Source organism: Medicago sativa, chromosome 2 (genome assembly GCF_051527215.1).
Source record: "Medicago sativa cultivar Bolivia chromosome 2, Bolivia_mono, whole genome shotgun sequence".
NCBI lineage: Eukaryota > Viridiplantae > Streptophyta > Magnoliopsida > Fabales > Fabaceae > Medicago > Medicago sativa.
The window spans coordinates 74,355,624-74,372,335 of NC_140750.1; the positions used below are offsets into that span (position 1 = coordinate 74,355,624).

General features: G+C 34.3%; 2 protein-coding genes and 1 pseudogene across 3 annotated transcripts in view; 2 read left to right on the top strand and 1 right to left on the bottom strand.

Annotated features, from left to right (window-relative positions):
- LOC146950653 (uncharacterized) overlaps nucleotides 1-11,982 on the top strand; it is a 42,117-nt pseudogene extending 30,135 nt beyond the window's left edge. The window contains exons 6-7 of the transcript XR_015028084.1: nucleotides 11,243-11,415; nucleotides 11,527-11,982. The product of XR_015028084.1 is annotated as an uncharacterized LOC146950653 (transcript). The remainder of the gene's footprint in view (nucleotides 1-11,242; nucleotides 11,416-11,526) is intronic.
- LOC146950656 (uncharacterized) lies at nucleotides 1,200-5,249 on the bottom strand. The gene is made up of 6 exons (XM_085746613.1): nucleotides 5,100-5,249; nucleotides 2,893-2,985; nucleotides 2,665-2,808; nucleotides 2,126-2,233; nucleotides 1,739-1,790; nucleotides 1,200-1,487 (listed from the first exon to the last, which is right to left on the bottom strand). The coding sequence occupies exons 1-6, from the start codon at nucleotides 5,121-5,123 to the stop codon at nucleotides 1,462-1,464; spliced, it is 447 nt and encodes a 148-aa protein (XP_085602739.1). The 5' UTR covers nucleotides 5,124-5,249; the 3' UTR covers nucleotides 1,200-1,461.
- Nucleotides 11,983-13,139: 1,157 nt separating the features above from the next.
- Nucleotides 13,140-16,400, top strand: LOC146950657 (uncharacterized). Its single transcript, XM_085748657.1, has 2 exons — nucleotides 13,140-15,089; nucleotides 15,231-16,400. Exons 1-2 carry the CDS (start codon nucleotides 13,140-13,142, stop codon nucleotides 16,398-16,400), a joined length of 3,120 nt encoding a protein of 1,039 aa, XP_085604783.1.
- The last annotated feature ends 312 nt before the right edge of the window (nucleotides 16,401-16,712 follow it).

Here is a 16,712-nt window from a genome sequence, read left to right on the forward strand (position 1 = left end):
TTTTTGTATTTGACCCCCTCGTAAAAATTGTTCTAGCTTCGCCGCTGATTGGGAGGAAGGGTTTTATATTTCTTCAAAGTATAAAACCCTCCTCGTTTGGGGGAACTAAATATGAAACAATTTAACTATTTTATCTTTATGATAAATGCATATGTTAGAAGCTATTAATTAAATTGGTTGTCCAAACAAGGTGCAAGTGTATAGGGTGGAACACATTTAGGAAGGGTACCAGTTAGAAGTTAGAACATACTAAGGATACCAGTTAGAACATACTATCTATTAACCCAAAAAATGTCCATTTTTTATGTTACTCATCTACACAGGAACATCGATGTGAGACACTAATTTAGTGAGAATAACAATGGATGCCTCATCCCATAGGACCTTAATAGTAGGACATTAGAGTTAATTTATTGAGTAACTCTCAACTATCCCATAGGACCTTAATAGTAGGACATTAGAGTTAATTTATTGAGTAACTCTCAACTATAAGCTGAAAATGTGGATCGTATTAATATCAGAAAATGAGAATCACACACAGGTCCTTAAATTTGCATTTCATCACTCAAATTAGTCCCCAAATTATTCCCTCCAAGAAGAATTAGACCAATGAAAAGCATGCTTAAGGGACTTCTGTGGTAACTTTCATCTTTTTAAGAGACTAATATGATATGATTCTCATTGTGATATTCATTTGGTAACGTCCTAACTTATTTAAGTCCACTATTCTCAGAAACCCCGCTGCTCCACAACCTAAACCATTAAGAGCTAGTATGACCACACTACAGATTGAATACGTCTCTGACATGTGAGTGTTGGACACATCACCATTGGGTCAGTGCTTAATGAAGTCCTTTCATCTTCGGGTTTACATATCTAAAAATTGAGCATGCTTTACTCGACCTGGGACAGGACGTGAATCTTAGTCGTCGTGATATTTGATACACAACTATAATTTGCTGTCAAGCAACACTGGTAGACAATTTGCAAATCAAGTTTTCTAATCCTTACTTATTGCAAGTACGCTAAATTTTAAGCAAACTAATAAGGAATAATTTTAAGCAAACTAATAAGGAATATTTCAAAAAAGGTTCTGTTTGGGGTCATGACATTAACACCATCCAGTCATGTTGGCCATGTCATAGCACAATATATTACAAGATAAAAAGAACCAAATGAAGACAGATGAAGACAGAAGATAGAAATTCAGAAACATTCACATGGCGTCCAAGCATAAAATCCAAACATCAAAGCAACACCATTTTAAGTCACTTAAGCAATGGTGAGATATACACATCATGGCATGTTCAAATTGACAAAATTGTAAACAACATTTGACTTTTGACATGCAGTGTCACATGTAAATCCCCCTAAATGCTGAACAAGTAGGCACAACCTAAACAGGAAAATTAACATAGTTGCCAATAGTTTTTGACAGTGGCATGCGGTCACATGATCAGATCAGTAGTAATATTCAACTTCGCCGGCTGCAAAAAAAAAAAAAAAAAACAAAACAAAACAAAATATAGGATGCATTAAAACTTGTGTTCCCCTTCCAAATACAAATATAAAAAAAATTGTACACAATATTTCTTAATGGAAGTATATCCATTGCAACCAAATACAAGTGAAAGATGTTTTTCTAAAGCAGCTTTGGCTGTAAGTCATTGCTATTTCATCTACTAGAAAATCAAAGAATTGAAACCTATAAGAACTCAAAAGTCTTGTGAAGTCTAACCTCCAAGATTTTTGCCGCGATTTGCTTGAGCATCAGCTGCAGAGTTAGAACCCTTCAACAATACAAAAACATGAGTTTGTCAAAATCACAAATCAGATGCTAGTGATCTTTTATTCAAGAGTAGAACTAGTACTTCATATTTCAAATTATACAAGTTTTTCCTGTTAAAGCATATGGATCGCGTGACTTATGTAGAGAGGCATGCTAATTAAAAAGGCATTTGAAAAAGTATGATCATAAACGATTCTCAAATGTTGGTATAATAATCGTTTTCAACCTCAACCTTTTAAGTTTTCCAGAGAAACACACAATCAAGGTGACAATTTGACAAACATTTTCTTCATTGTGTCGATAAACAAAATAGTCCAAATGAGACAAAGTGTATACCCTAGGAACATGTTCGACACTGACTGACTTGAAGTTACTCTTCAGCTCCACAGCCTCATTACAAAGGTTCCTTAAATTTGGGTTGTTGACTTTCCAGGAACCCTCAAACTGTTGCAAAACCAATAAAAATATGATGGTAAATTCTTTAGAAAATACAAATCAAACCAATTACTATAGGAACACTATATATCAAGCAATTAGGCAGGATAAGAATTAAATGAATCCTTGCATTGCTGTTAATGCAGAAACCATGTAGTAATAATTACAACATTTCAAATCACCGTGTAATATTTTGGGTACCAAGGTCGACGCATAGGAAAACACATAAGCAATTAGAATTTCAAATCATCCTGTAATAATATTTTGTGAACAATCGGAGTATGTTTTAATTTTATCATCACTCATTTCATTCATATGGAAATTTAAGTGATAAGTTTTAATAGACGAAAGATATGTTAATGCATACACTGTAAGGGAACTAACCTGCTTGCAAACAAGGAATTTAAGTGATGAGTTATAATAGACGTAAGGGAACTAACCTGCTTGCAAACAAGCTGAGAGTCACCTCGGACATGAACATGCTCATATCCTTGGTTCCTAGCTTCATTCAGCCCCAAAATTAGACCATTATATTCAGCAGAATTATTTGTTTGAGTGCCGAGTCCTTGGCTGACGCCATGGACCTACAAAGAGACATAAAGGGTTAGCTACATTTGACTTTGACATATTGTATAGTGCAAAAATGATTTGATGGATAGAGTATTCACCCGACTCCCATCAGCAGAACGCAGAACAGCTCCTGCACCAGACCTTCCAGGATTTCCACTGGATGCTCCATCAAATTCTAGGATACAAGAACGCTGCAAGATTTTGTTCATGTCATTTCATAGATAAAATAGAGTTTTCATGATATAAACCTTAGGACGGGCAACGCCTGATAGAGGATATCAATTTTGCTGAACTTTAACAGCCAATGCCCAAAACAATACATTAAGATGACATTTGAAGTGTAAATTACGGAGTTATGTGTGTAGTTGTATGTACAATAATTACGGAGTTATGTGTGTAGTGTATGTACAAAAACGTAGTGTATAATAAATAATAAAAACAGAGTATTTATGTTTGTGCCTACAGCTATAAGATACTGTGTATTGTGCATATAAAAAACAGAGTATTTATGTTTGTTCTTACAACTATACTCTGCTACTGTGTAGTATAATAATAAGAGTGTTGTCCACTCATTTGGAAAAATAGCATTTTTTTAGAGGCAAAATAGCATTTCTTCAAATTTCAATCTTTACATTATATAATTTTTTTATACCCCATACACATACATAAAAAGTAGCATATATAAGAAAATTCACATCTTAAGTCAAAAAACTAAAACTAAGCTTAAATTGAAAGTTCACAAGTATAACTCAATTTCTCTAAAAGCAAATAAATTTAATAATCCTAGTTACACCACCAAAAACTTAGACACATAACTTTGAGATCCCAGATTCGGGTAAAAGTGTCATAACGAAATTTTCTTTTGAGCTAGCCTTACACACCACTTTTTTTAGTGTAAATTTTATACTTATCAATATTAAAAGAGCATCTAAATTTTGACATAAAAGTTTTTTATTTGTGAAGGGAAATTTTGATGTAATAAAAAAAAAAAAGAGGTAAACATTACCTTACCACAATAAGCATAATCTTCTTTTTACCGAAAAAAATAAGAACTACTGTAATATACTAATATGTTAACAATAACACATGGAAGGCTCTATTTGGTAAAATATAATGAATAACTAATAAGCACTTATAGTGGACATCTAATAAGTTAGTTTATAACTGAAAAAATCATGTGTATTGTTTGATAAAATTTGCGGCTTAACTTGATTATAAGTATAAACCATTAAAAGATATATCTAATTAATATTTAATTTTTTCAATTAAAGCTACAAGGTTAAAATTGAGAATTAAAAATGATAAGTTTTTTTTTTTTTGAAAGAAAAAAAAAATGATAAGTTATAAGCTAGTTGAATTAGGTTATAAAAAAATGATATAAGCCGGTAAATATAAACTATAAGCTCATTAAACAAAACGTGAAAATTACAAAACAAAACTTTTTTAAAAGTTTATAACACAGATCAAATATGAATTAGGTTATCAAAAAATGATATAAGCCTGTAAATATATAAACTACAAGCTCATGAAAACGTGAAAATTACAAAACAAAACTTTTTTAAAAGCTTATAAAACATAATCCAAATTTGCGGGTCGCCAAACAGATCCTAGTCATTGATAACTGATGAATTACTTTACAACTAAGCAAAACAAATTAACAAATCATCAAATCAGAATAAATAATAAGAGAGGCACAAATCACGATACACGATTGTATAACATTAACTGCATCAAACGTTTAAAAATATGTAGACAAAAATAATCTCGATCAAAATTGAGATTGTACGGTTTAGATCACAAATTTACCAAATCATTTTTAAATCGAACTGTTAGGATCAATGATGAGATCATCACGATCAATAACTGTATCACACACCGTTACTTCCAAATGACACATGCAAACCGTTATGGCAAAAGCAAATGATCGCTGCCGGCGTACCGCCAAAGTAAATGCGGCTGAAGAATCACCGCCGGAAAGCGCAAAAATCGGAAACCCTAACTATCATGACTAAATGCAAAACGGTTATGGCGGAACAGAACCGCCGCCGGAGACTGCATAAAACCGCCGCCGGCGAAGGCTCCGCTAAAGTCAAAGCGGTAGAAGACGAACAGAAAATCATCACCGGAAAATTCAGAGACCGCCGGAAAAAACAGAAAAATCCTAAAACCCTAACATTTCTCTAAAGAAACGATCGTGACTAAATGCAAACGAAAATAGTAAAAAAAATAAAAATATATGAACATGCAGAGAAAATGAAAGTAAAATTAGATTTGAAGATGAAAAATGAAGAAGATGATGATTCACCTCTCTGTTGTTTCCACGACTCATGATTTTTCTACTCTTTTTTCTGTTTTTGCTCAAATGCTTTTGTGATTTTCGATTAGGGTAAGAACTAGTTCTATTTATAGGCAGATATTAGAATTGTTAGTAAGAAAGAAAATATCTTATTTCCGTTTTTAATGCAAAAAAAAAAAAAAAACAATGAAGAGACTTGTTGAAGAAGATTGTAGAGTAAAACTGAGACGGTTACGGATTTATTACCATTTACCACAAACTACGGTGAAAAGCAACTATGGTAACTTAGCGAGTGTGGTCGTACTAAAGGCTACAGTAAATCCTATCTGTTTAGATGTTTTTTTAAGTAAAAGAACTTGTATGCTACTGTGTCATTCATATATAAGATACTACTAAGGTGACTGGTGAGCATACCATAGACTATGGTCAGTATACTCTTTACTACAGCCTACAACGTATCAGACATTGAATATTTTTTATGGTAAATGTTAACTTATGTTTTTTGGGCATAAGTTAAGAAGGCAAATTACACATGAGACATCCAAACAAGCGGCAAGGTTCACTTTTAAAAAAATAGTTTATAAATAGTTTTATTAGGTAAGACTGGATTATTTTATTATTTAATATTGAATTTTGTTGTCTTCAAGGTTCACTTTGTGAGTTATGATAAATGCTCTACTTTTGCATTGATTCTTTTGTGCTATTTATCCTTGTGGATGTTGATTTAATAGACGTTTTATATATAATTTAACTAAGTTTACGAAGACATGTGATTTATTTGATGTATAATAATTTATGTAATATGTTTCTATTAAAAAAACAAGTGTTATGTAACTTTATTGTTCAATCCATCAATTTTTTTCCCGAAAAAAACAAAATAATACAATTTGAAATATGGGTCGGGCTGGCCCATTGGGCCGTGTAGCCCACTACTAATTGGGTTGGGCTCAATTTTAGTAGCCCATGAATTAAGTGGGCTGACCCACCCAGACCCATTTATATGAGCTGGCCCACCGGGCCGAGGCGGGCTGGGCTCGACTGGCCCATTTAACAGCTCTAATTACTTGTACGAATCGCTTTAGAAGAACTATGAGAGGCTTGAATTAGAGCAACAAGACAATAATGATGCTCATAAGAAAACATGGAGTGGTGCTCTAAATGATCAATTCAATAATCAATCAAGAAATACCTCCATGAGAACAATTTTTATAATGGAAAACTATGCAATGATCCAAATCTTAGCGTCCTTAAAACTGCACACAAACTTTCTCTAAATGATCCCTGGTTGACGATGGGTCATAAAATTAACAATGAAAAAAACAAAAAAGGTTAACGGAAGATTAACGGTGTAAACATAGAAGGAACGATTAGTCTATATTATGAAAATTTAAGGAAGGTTAGTGTATGTTTTAAAATTAGAGGCGATATCAGTGTCATTTTAATAGACCTCACGAGAGGTTTGTGTAATTATCCCTTTATTTTAAGGACACTTGTTAAAATAATAGAGTACAATGTAACAAGAATGACCAATTTAAAAAAGTCAAACTTAAAGGATTAGGGGTGTAATTTTGTCTTGTTTATATTAGAATTCAAGTGATAAGAACTTTGGATCATAAGTGGTCCCGTGGTTCAATTTCTAACTTGAAAAAAAAAATAATTAAAATGAAATAGTTGTTTACTTTTTATGTACCACAAATTTTTCGAGAAAAACTTTATATCAGGGTTGATCCAAGGGCTAAGCCATCCAACACAATGACCTTAGGTCTCAGGATTTTGGGTTAAAAAAAGACTTCAAAATAGGTCAAGTTAGCTCTAAATATATAATATGACATACCAATAATCAATTTATCTAGCTTAGTTGGCCCTAAGTTCAAATCTTTTGGCCCTAAGTTCAAATCTTGGATTCCCAAAATTTGATTTATTATACTTTTAATAAGTATCGTGTTATTTATTTTTAATTCCAAAAGGCCTCGTTATAAAATTTGTTTTAAACCTCTTAAGATAATGGATCGGCTCTGCTGCTTTACATACTTTAGTTAGCTTTTCAATTACACAAGGCAAACAAAGAATTAGATACTCTAAACTCACCTAATGTTGTGTTAGCTACATGCTCATTCGATGTTTGGGGTTTGGACATAGACTCAACATTTTTTGATTCATTTTAGACTTTAGTGCTTCAAATGACATTTTGTTTGATTCATTTTGTCTTTCTTAACCATATAACAAAAAAAAAATGATTATATTTATTTTAGCGTATTGCTAACAAGTGTTCAAAAAACATTTGTTAAGGATTAAAAAATAAAAATCATTTATAAATTTTATGTAAAAAAAATTACTTTTTAAACTTTCAACATATCGAATGCATTATTCTCAGAACAAAAGAGTAATTGCTAACAAGTGTCCTTACACATTACATTCGTTTAGAAGTTAAATGAGAATTTTTTTTTAGAAAGTGTTATTCATCAACACATTAAAACTTGAAAAAAGAACTTCTTCTGCGTAAAATTTATAAATTCTTATTTTGAATCCTTAGCAACTGTCTTAATTATTTTATTGCGTAATTTAATCTAATTATTGGTAATAATACTAAAAGTACTTAGTTCTGTCGTTATCTTTAACGGCCCATGCTCAGTCCCTGAACAACCCCAGTCCGACACATGAGATCATACTTTGACTCAAGCTCTTCCGTTTTCATTTCTCACTCTCCCACTCCCACTGCAAATTAAATTCTACAAACTCCTTTTTTCTCTCTTCCATTTTTGTCTCAACCATTATCGTAACAAGCTAGCACCAAGCATCAACAACGCATTGTAAGCATCGATCTCAACTTTTTTCTCTTTCACATTTATATTTCTATTTTCATGCCTTTATGATTGATTTTGACCTAGAAAATTTTCACAACTTCTCCAAGATAGCTTAACAAAACAAATTTCATTTCATTTTCTGCAATAGAAATAGCTTATGTAAGCTTATCATTATAAGCTAAGCTTATCATCATAAGCTGTTTATCCAAACAGAGGCATAATTTTGAAAATTTTCTATTACATAAGCTGTTTATCAAGATAAGGATTTAAACATTAATTCCAAGAAAATCTATTAATCAGTGGATATGTGATCCTTACTCTTCCCTTCTCCTGTGTTCATTTTTTTTCTTCCCAGGATTTCCAGTTTCTGCAGTTGAATGATGGGTAATGAGGATTTTGATAAGCTAACAATTTGGGGTGATGATATTCCTTTGTCACAAAGGTTTTCACCGATTTCGAGTCTGAGAACATGTATTACTAAATGTGATGATTACTTTAAGAGGAATACTACACTGCCTGTTAAGAGGCTATTGAATGAAACCGATTCCTTGCTAATTTCTGTTGAGAAATCAAAGGTGTCACCATATCATGATCACAATGAAGACAGAGATGAAGATGATATTCTTTTGTCGGATTTAATTAAAAGGCCACGCAAATCAACCGATAAATCATTTTCCTCGCTGAAGAAAGACCTTGCTATGCTAGAGAAATTATTTGAGGAATGCAAAAGGAAGGTGCAAGTAAATGAGAAAAGATTGCATTCCTTAAAGAAAGATATTGGGGATTGCAAAAGGAAGCAGAAAGTCGAAGAGAAAAGATTGCAGTCCATCAAGAGAGATACCGAAGAGTGCTGCAAAGAGCTTCAAAATAAGAAGAAGCAAGTTAGTGTTGTTAGAAGCATTGACGAGGCTCATGAGAAAATGCAGGGAAAAATTGAAGAATGTATTAAGGATTTTGTAGTGAAGGAAGGGCAGCTCTATTTGATGGACGACTTGATTGGAGAGCGCAAGCTAGAGCTCAAGACAAAAGAGATAGAACTTAATCAAGTCAACAGTAACATTTCAAAAGAGAAGCAATATAAAGAACTGGAGAAGGAGCTCGAGTCACGGGAGAAGCACCTTGAAGGACGAGTAAAAGAGCTGGAATCAAGAGAGAAGCAACTTGAAGGACAGGAGAAGGAGTTTGAATTAAAGGAGAAGGAATTTGAAGACCAACTGAAGTACCTGATGAATGAACTCATATCTAAAAAAAACCTGTTCGAGCAACAATTGAAGGATCTCGAAACCAAAGAAAAGCAATTCGAAGAACAAAAGAAGGAGTTCCGGTCAAAAGAGGAGGAGTTTAATGGTCAAGTGGAGGAGCTTGAATCAAAGGAGGAGGAATTCAAAGGTTGGGTTGAGGAGCTCAATTTAAAAAAGAAGCAATTTGAAAGCCAAGTTGAGAGCTTTAAATCAAAAGAGAAGCAATTTGAAGGACGGTGGAAAGATCTTGAGTTAAAAGAGAATAAGTTCAAAGTACAGGTAAAGGAGTTCAAGGTAAAAGAGAAGCAGTTTGGAGGACAAGTCAAGGATCCTAAGTTAAAGTTGAAAAAACTCAATTTACGACCGATGGAGCTTGGGTCACGGAGAAAATATATTGAAGGGACACAATCGGGTAAATGTTCTTATTCATCTAGTTTATTGAAAGAGTTTCAATATAACTGTTCCTCTTAATGATGATGACAATTTTTATAACCCGATCTACATAGTTCTTTAAAAATATTTTTAATCATGTTAATGTTTTATGCCTTTGTCATATTGAAAAACTTTTCTAGTTTTCATATCACACCCACACATTGTCAAACAAATTTGTATGGTATATTTCACCCTTGAACATTTTATGAATCTCTTTACTGCAAAAAAAAAAACTCACGTTTTTATTCATGGCTAAAGTTTAATTATAACATTATGATACTGCTAATGAAAGATTAGTATATTGATGTAGTTTTAATTTTTCAAGTATATTTCAAATAGTCTAGGTTCAATATCCTTCGACAAAATTGAGGGGAACTTAATAGTCCAATTAGTGCAACTATTTCTAGTCTTGTTTATTATCAATGAAATCTAACATTGTCTCCGGTGATTCAGCTAAGGTGTTGTGTTGACATTGATTGTAATTGTTAGTATAATGCTTTCTTCTGTCAGCCATATATTTCAATCTAGGAGATGTCTTACATTCATGCATAGTATTTTTTTTTGTAAATTCCTGTCTATTGTCATTATCATTTACTGACGCTTCTATAAATAGGAGTGAGGTTAAATATCTGCTATCTGAATATGCAGTTGCATCTTTCATGGATTATCAATTAAGTCACACCACGGGCGAAACAAGTTTGCAGTTGGACACAACTGAGAAAACTGATGAAGTTGAGTCACTTTACAATGATATTTTCGCTAATTTGCTAGACTCATCAGATCCATCAAGACTTGTTTTGGATATGATACAGAACCCTACTATTCCATTGTGTAAGAAGGGAGACAATGCTGTGATTATTGCTGATTATCATATTTATCTGCTAGAACAACTGATGAAAATCTCACCTAATATTAATCCTTGTGTAAGAGAAGAAGCATTGAAGCTAGCATTTGATTTGAAATCTAACATGAGTGAAAGTACTGAAAATTCTTTGGTGGTTCTCGGTTTTCTTCTGCTTTTGTCAATTTATGGATTGGTTACTTCTTTTGGTGAAGAAGAAGTTTTAGAGCTTTTTGCATCTGTTGCTCAGCACAAGATAGCTATTGAGCTGTTTGAGACCCTTGGTTTTGCAAATAAAGTTTCTGGTATGTTAATTTAGAAATGCTTTGGTCCGTGATCAGTATCTCCTTTTATTTTTATGTTTTGGTATGTTATGTCGTATGATATGATTATCAAATGCGTTAATATCTTCCGTTACTTTCCCTGCCAATCTTATCTACAGTCAGAATGAGGTGGTTTTGGTTATTCATGATGAAAACCTGAAGTTGCTAGTCTCTGAGATAGTAAAGTAAATGTTTCGAATGAATTTTTTTAACAAATAGGACAACTCTTGTTTAATTTTTGCTAAAGACAACTCTCTAAGGTAGTAAAGGAAATGTTTCCCTCAATGGTTATCTCATTTGTTAAGAGAAAATTGACATCTTAGTGTTAATGATTGGAAAATGTAATAAACTTGAAATTTATCTCTTTTTATGTATCTCTTCTATCATCCAAATGTTTTGATAAATTTTGAAACAGTCAGTCCAATCTGCTTAGTTTTTTTGTTACTTAGAACTTATTTTATGTCCGTTCTGGTAAGTTTTGATGAAGTGACAATTTTCTTGCACCTTGCAGGTTTTGTTAAGAATCTTATTAGGAAAAAACAATTTGTTGGAGCTGTTAGATTCAGTTATGCATACAACGTGGCTGACAACAATCAACTAGTTGATCTCTTGCGAGAATTCATCCAGAATGCCAAACTGATTTGTGAGAGCAGTTGCAATAAAACCAACTCCATTGAAATCAAGGTTCTGCTGTTTTTCTTATTGAAGTTCTATCTTATCAAACATTACACTCATTTTCACACATACCCTTGTATGACAGTTATAAATAAGCTATTACTATGTACTTGAACTCAGGATAAGGCTAGAGATCAAGAAATTGCTAATTTGGGGACTGCTCTGCTGTGTATTTCGGAATGCAACCTAGAAAATGAGGTTCTGCTTATAAAGGAGATTGACTATCGCATTCTTGAGCTAAAAGGACATAAAGGCAGTTAGGTTTTGTATTGTATTTCGGAATACAACCTAGAATCCGAGGTTCTGCTTTAATTATTTTACCACTTAAACATCTTTGTGACGAAACTGTCTATTTCGTTTGAAATAAAAGACGGGAGCCAGCTTGAAACAAATAAGAAATCCATCTCGGTCTAGGTATAAATCCTTTCTTTGTGTAATATTTATCAAAATTATCTCTGTTGATCAAGACTGCTTCATCGATCTGCAGTGTATGTGGTTTAAAACTCTCCGATGGTTTTTACTTGGTGTGTTTTTGTAACTGAAATTGAAATGCTAATTTTATCATTTTGTTTACCGACAAAATAGTTCTCTGTTTTGTGATCATTTTGTATTTTTTTTTCATCATTTGTGTTATATATTCTGATTTTACAATCCCCAGTTCATAACTACGGTTATCAAATTGGTGTTCTGTTATAGAGAGTATTATAGAGAGTATAAACATCAGCTTTGAGCAGTGTGTAAATTCATACTGAGGATGTGTGATCCTTCAAAAAAAAAAAATGTAGATCTTTATACACTCAACTTTTGTGAAGAAACTATCTATTTCTTTTGAAACAAAGGAGGATTTCTAACCCTTGAACAAGTTTAATTTGAATGTGAGAATCACAACCAATTCTAGTTTGGATGATTTTGGGGTCATCTCTAATTATTATATTTGTAGGGAATGGGGATTGGTTTGTGATGATCTTATTTTGTGTTGAATTGAAATTTTTTGTTGAGAAAAGTTGATATAAATTTTGGAGACTCAATCTAGTTTTAAAAAATAAAAACAAGTTCTAGTTACTGGCAAAAATAATCTGGTTCAATTTAGTCTCTACTTACCATCGGAAAAAGAACAATTAGTCTTTGACAATTAATCTTCTCGTAAGCATAGCTCAGTTGAGATGGACATTGTAATATTTATAAATCAAGGTTCAAAATGAGATTTTCCATTTATTTACATTAAGGGTTAAACTCTGTCTAACATTCTATCCCTTTTCAAAAACAAAAATAACGTAACATTTTTTTTTTGGTACAAAATAACGTAACATTATTCTGTCAAAAAGAAAATCAAAAGTTATATACAATATTAATCGTCGAGACTATTTATTAATGAATAAATATTAATGAATAAATATTAAGTATTTTACATCTTTCTTTGTTAGTAAAAATCGATCTCATAAAAAAAACAAGTTTTTTTTGACAAATCATAAAAAAAAAATTGTTATTTTTAATGGTGTAAATAATTACAACATTTTTTTTATACAAAGTTACTTCTTAATCAATACTTTTAGGACATTCATCTAGACTTGTTTCAATTTAGTCCATTCATAATACTACAACAAACAATAAAATTAGGAATAATACTTAGACTCATCTAAAGTTTGCAGCTGCTTCGTGGTCAGAAGGTGTGCGTTTGTGGTGATTTTAATGCAGTCCGTAGTGTGGAAGAAAGACGCTCAACTAGAGGAAGTATGTCGTCACTTGATATACAACTTTTTTGCAATTTTATTGATGATAATGGGTTGTTAGACTTGCCTTTGTGTGGACGTCGTTTTACGTGGTTTAAAGGGGATGGTACATCGATGAGCAGGTTGGATCGATTTTTGTTGTCAGAAGAATGGGGGCTGCAATGGCCTAATTGTCTGCAGGTGGCTCTTCTTCGGGGCTTGTCAGATCATTGTCCGCTTCAGTTGTCTGTAGATGAAGAAAATTGGGGTCCAAGGCCGTTGAGAATGTTAAAATGTTGGCAGAAAATGCCTGGTTACAAATCTTTTGTGGAAGACAAATGGAAATCCTTTCAAATAGAGGGATGGGGCGGTTATGTTTTGCGAGAAAAGCTGAAAATGATGAAGTCGGCTTTGCAGGAGTGGCATTCACTTCATGCTAGAAATATTCCCGGAAAAATTGATGGCTTAAAAATGAGGCTATCAGAGTTAGATGAAAAAGGGGAGGAAAGTGGGCTGTCCGTGGAAGAATTAGAGGAAATGAGGGGTCTTACTCATGACATTCATTCTTTGTCACGTGTTAGCACCAGTATTTGTTGGCAACAGTCACGACTTCTATGGTTGAAAGATGGGGATGCTAACTCCAAGTATTTTCACTCGGCCCTTGCAAGTCGGCGGAGGAGGAATGCTATTGTTTCGCTTTTGGTTAATGGAAATATGGTGGAAGGAGTTCAGCCGGTTAGAAGCGCAATTTATACTCATTTTAAACGACATTTTGCGGCTACTACCAATATCAGACCGGGAGTGGAAAATCTTTTGTTTAAAAATTTATCTTATGCAGAAGGAAGTAGTTTGACAAAACCGTTTTCAGAAGGTGAAGTAAAGGCTGCTGTTTGGGATTGTGACAGTTTCAAAAGTCCCGGTCCAGATGGGGTCAATCTTGGCTTCATTAAGGACTTTTGGGATTTATTAAAGGGTGACATTATGCGATTCCTCTCAGAATTTCATCGAAATGGTAAGCTGACAAGAGGTATCAATTCTACTTTTATAGCTCTTATTCCGAAAGTGGGCAGCCCTCAGAGTATTAATGATTTTCGTCCTATATCCTTGGTTGGGAGTCTGTATAAAATTTTATCGAAAGTACTGGCTAATAGATTGCGAATGATTATTGGTCGGGTAATTTCTGAGACACAGACAGCTTTTGTGAAAGACAGGCAGATTTTAGATGGTATTTTAATAGCAAATGAGGTGGTCGATGAGGCGAAAAAGTCTAAAAAGGAATTGATGCTTTTTAAAGTTGATTTTGAAAAAGCGTATGATTCTGTGGATTGGGGGTATTTGGATGCGGTAATGCAAAAAATGGCTTTTCCAGTGTTGTGGAGGAAATGGATTAAAGAATGTATCACCACCGCAACAGCATCAATTCTTGTAAATGGAAGTCCTACTGATGAGTTTCCTTTGCATCGGGGTTTGCGTCAAGGAGATCCATTATCCCCTTTTCTATTTTTGATAGCAGCTGAAGGTTTGAATGTAATGCTGAAATCGGCAGTGGATAATAATTTGTTTAAGAGGTACGCGGTGGGTGATTCAAATTCGGTGGTGGTGTCCCATTTGCAATTTGCCGATGATACGTTGTTATTAGGTGAAAAGAGTTGGGCTAATGTGAGAACTTTGAGGGCGGTGTTGACTTTGTTTGCCGAGATGTCGGGTTTAAAAGTGAATTTCCACAAGAGTTTGTTGGTTGGTGTTAATATTAGAGATTCATGGTTGATAGAGGCTGCATCTATTCTAAATTGTAAGGTGGGCAAAATTCCGTTCTTGTATCTTGGTCTTTCTATTGGAGGTGATCCTAGAAAATTAGCTTTTTGGGAGCCGGTGGTGTCTACTATTAAATCTAGATTGTCGGGGTGGCAAAGCCGTTTTCTATCCTTTGGGGGTCGATTGGTTCTCCTTAAGTCTGTCCTGACTTCGCTTCCTGTCTATGCTCTTTCCTTCTTCAAGGCTCCGTCAGGTATAATCTCTCTCATTGAATCTATTTTTAATAAATTTTTTTGGGGAGGGAGTGAGGATAACAGGAAAATTTCCTGGATCGCTTGGAGCTCTGTGTGTTTAAATAAGGAGTATGGAGGTCTGGGGGTGAGGCAGTTGAGGGAATTTAATTTAGCTTTGATGGGAAAATGGTGTTGGAGATTGTTGGTGGATAGAGGCGGGTTTTGGTATAGGGTGTTGGTGGCGAGATATGGTGAGGAGGCAGGGAGGTTGGAGGTTGGGGGCCGGAGTGTCTCTTCTTGGTGGAGGGAGGTAGCGAGGATTAGGGATGGAGTTGGAGAGGATGATGGGGGTTGGTTTGCAGGGAGGGTGTCGAGGGTGGTAGGGGATGGTTCGAATACTTTGTTTTGGTTTGATAGGTGGTTAGGAGATGTTCCTTTCTTTAGACGGTTTGCTAGATTATTTGATTTATCGACAAATAAAACGAGTACGGTGGCTGATATGTATCGATTAGGTTGGGAGGTTGGTGGGGAGGCGTGGAAGTGGCGTAGAAGGTTGTGGGCATGGGAAGAGGAGATGGTAGAGGAGTGTAGGTCTTTACTTGATAATGTTCTTTTGCAGTCGAATGTTTTTGACAGGTGGCAGTGGGATTCAAACATTATTGATGGTTACACTGTGAGAGGGGCATATCAAATTCTGACAACACCAGATTCCAACACAATTGTACAAACAGATGAACTGGTTTGGCATAAGCAGGTTCCTTCGAAGGTTTCCATTGTTGCTTGGCGCTTGTTGAAGGATAGGTTACCCACCAAATTGAATTTGCAGAGGCGCGGCTGTCTTCAAGCTTCGGACAACACTTGCAGTACGGGTTGTGGATTAGCAGAATCAGCATCACATTTGTTCTTGCATTGCGAGGTCTTTAGTGCTCTATGGCAGCGTATCTGGTCTTGGATAGGCATATGTGGCGCAGATCCTCAAAACATTCGTGACCATTTTTATCAGTTTATTCATTCTTCAGGTTACTCGAAGGCTCGTCGGTCGTTTCTTCAATTGATTTGGTTGCTGTGTGTTTGGCTTCTGTGGACGGAACGTAATAACAGGGTTTTTAATAGCATAGAAACATCTATTGAGCAACTAGTAGAAAAGGCAAAATATCATTCTTTATGGTGGCTAAAGGCTCATAATGCCACGTTTGTGTATGGTTACCATCATTGGTGGTCGGACCCTTTACATTGTTTGGGTCTCTGCTTGACTGTTTGTTTCCGGGGTGGCTCCTTAGGTACACCTTGTACTTAGGAGTGTTACACTGCCGTTGTTAATATATTTCATTTTGATTTCTTCAAAAAAAAAGACTCATCTAAACTTTTTTTAAAAGAAAAAATTATTTGATATTTTTGACAAAAGTTACTCTTATCTTTTGGCTATTCAATTTTGGTAATAGAGTAATACTTGTAGTCTAGTACATAATTTTGTCTTATGGCAAACGGTCCATGCTCCGTCCCTCAACAACTTAGTGAACAAGTCATTTGCCATTTTAGAGTAAAAGTGTGGACCCCACACCTTGACTCCCAAAGACCAAACCAAGTAACAAAAACTCACACCATTCAT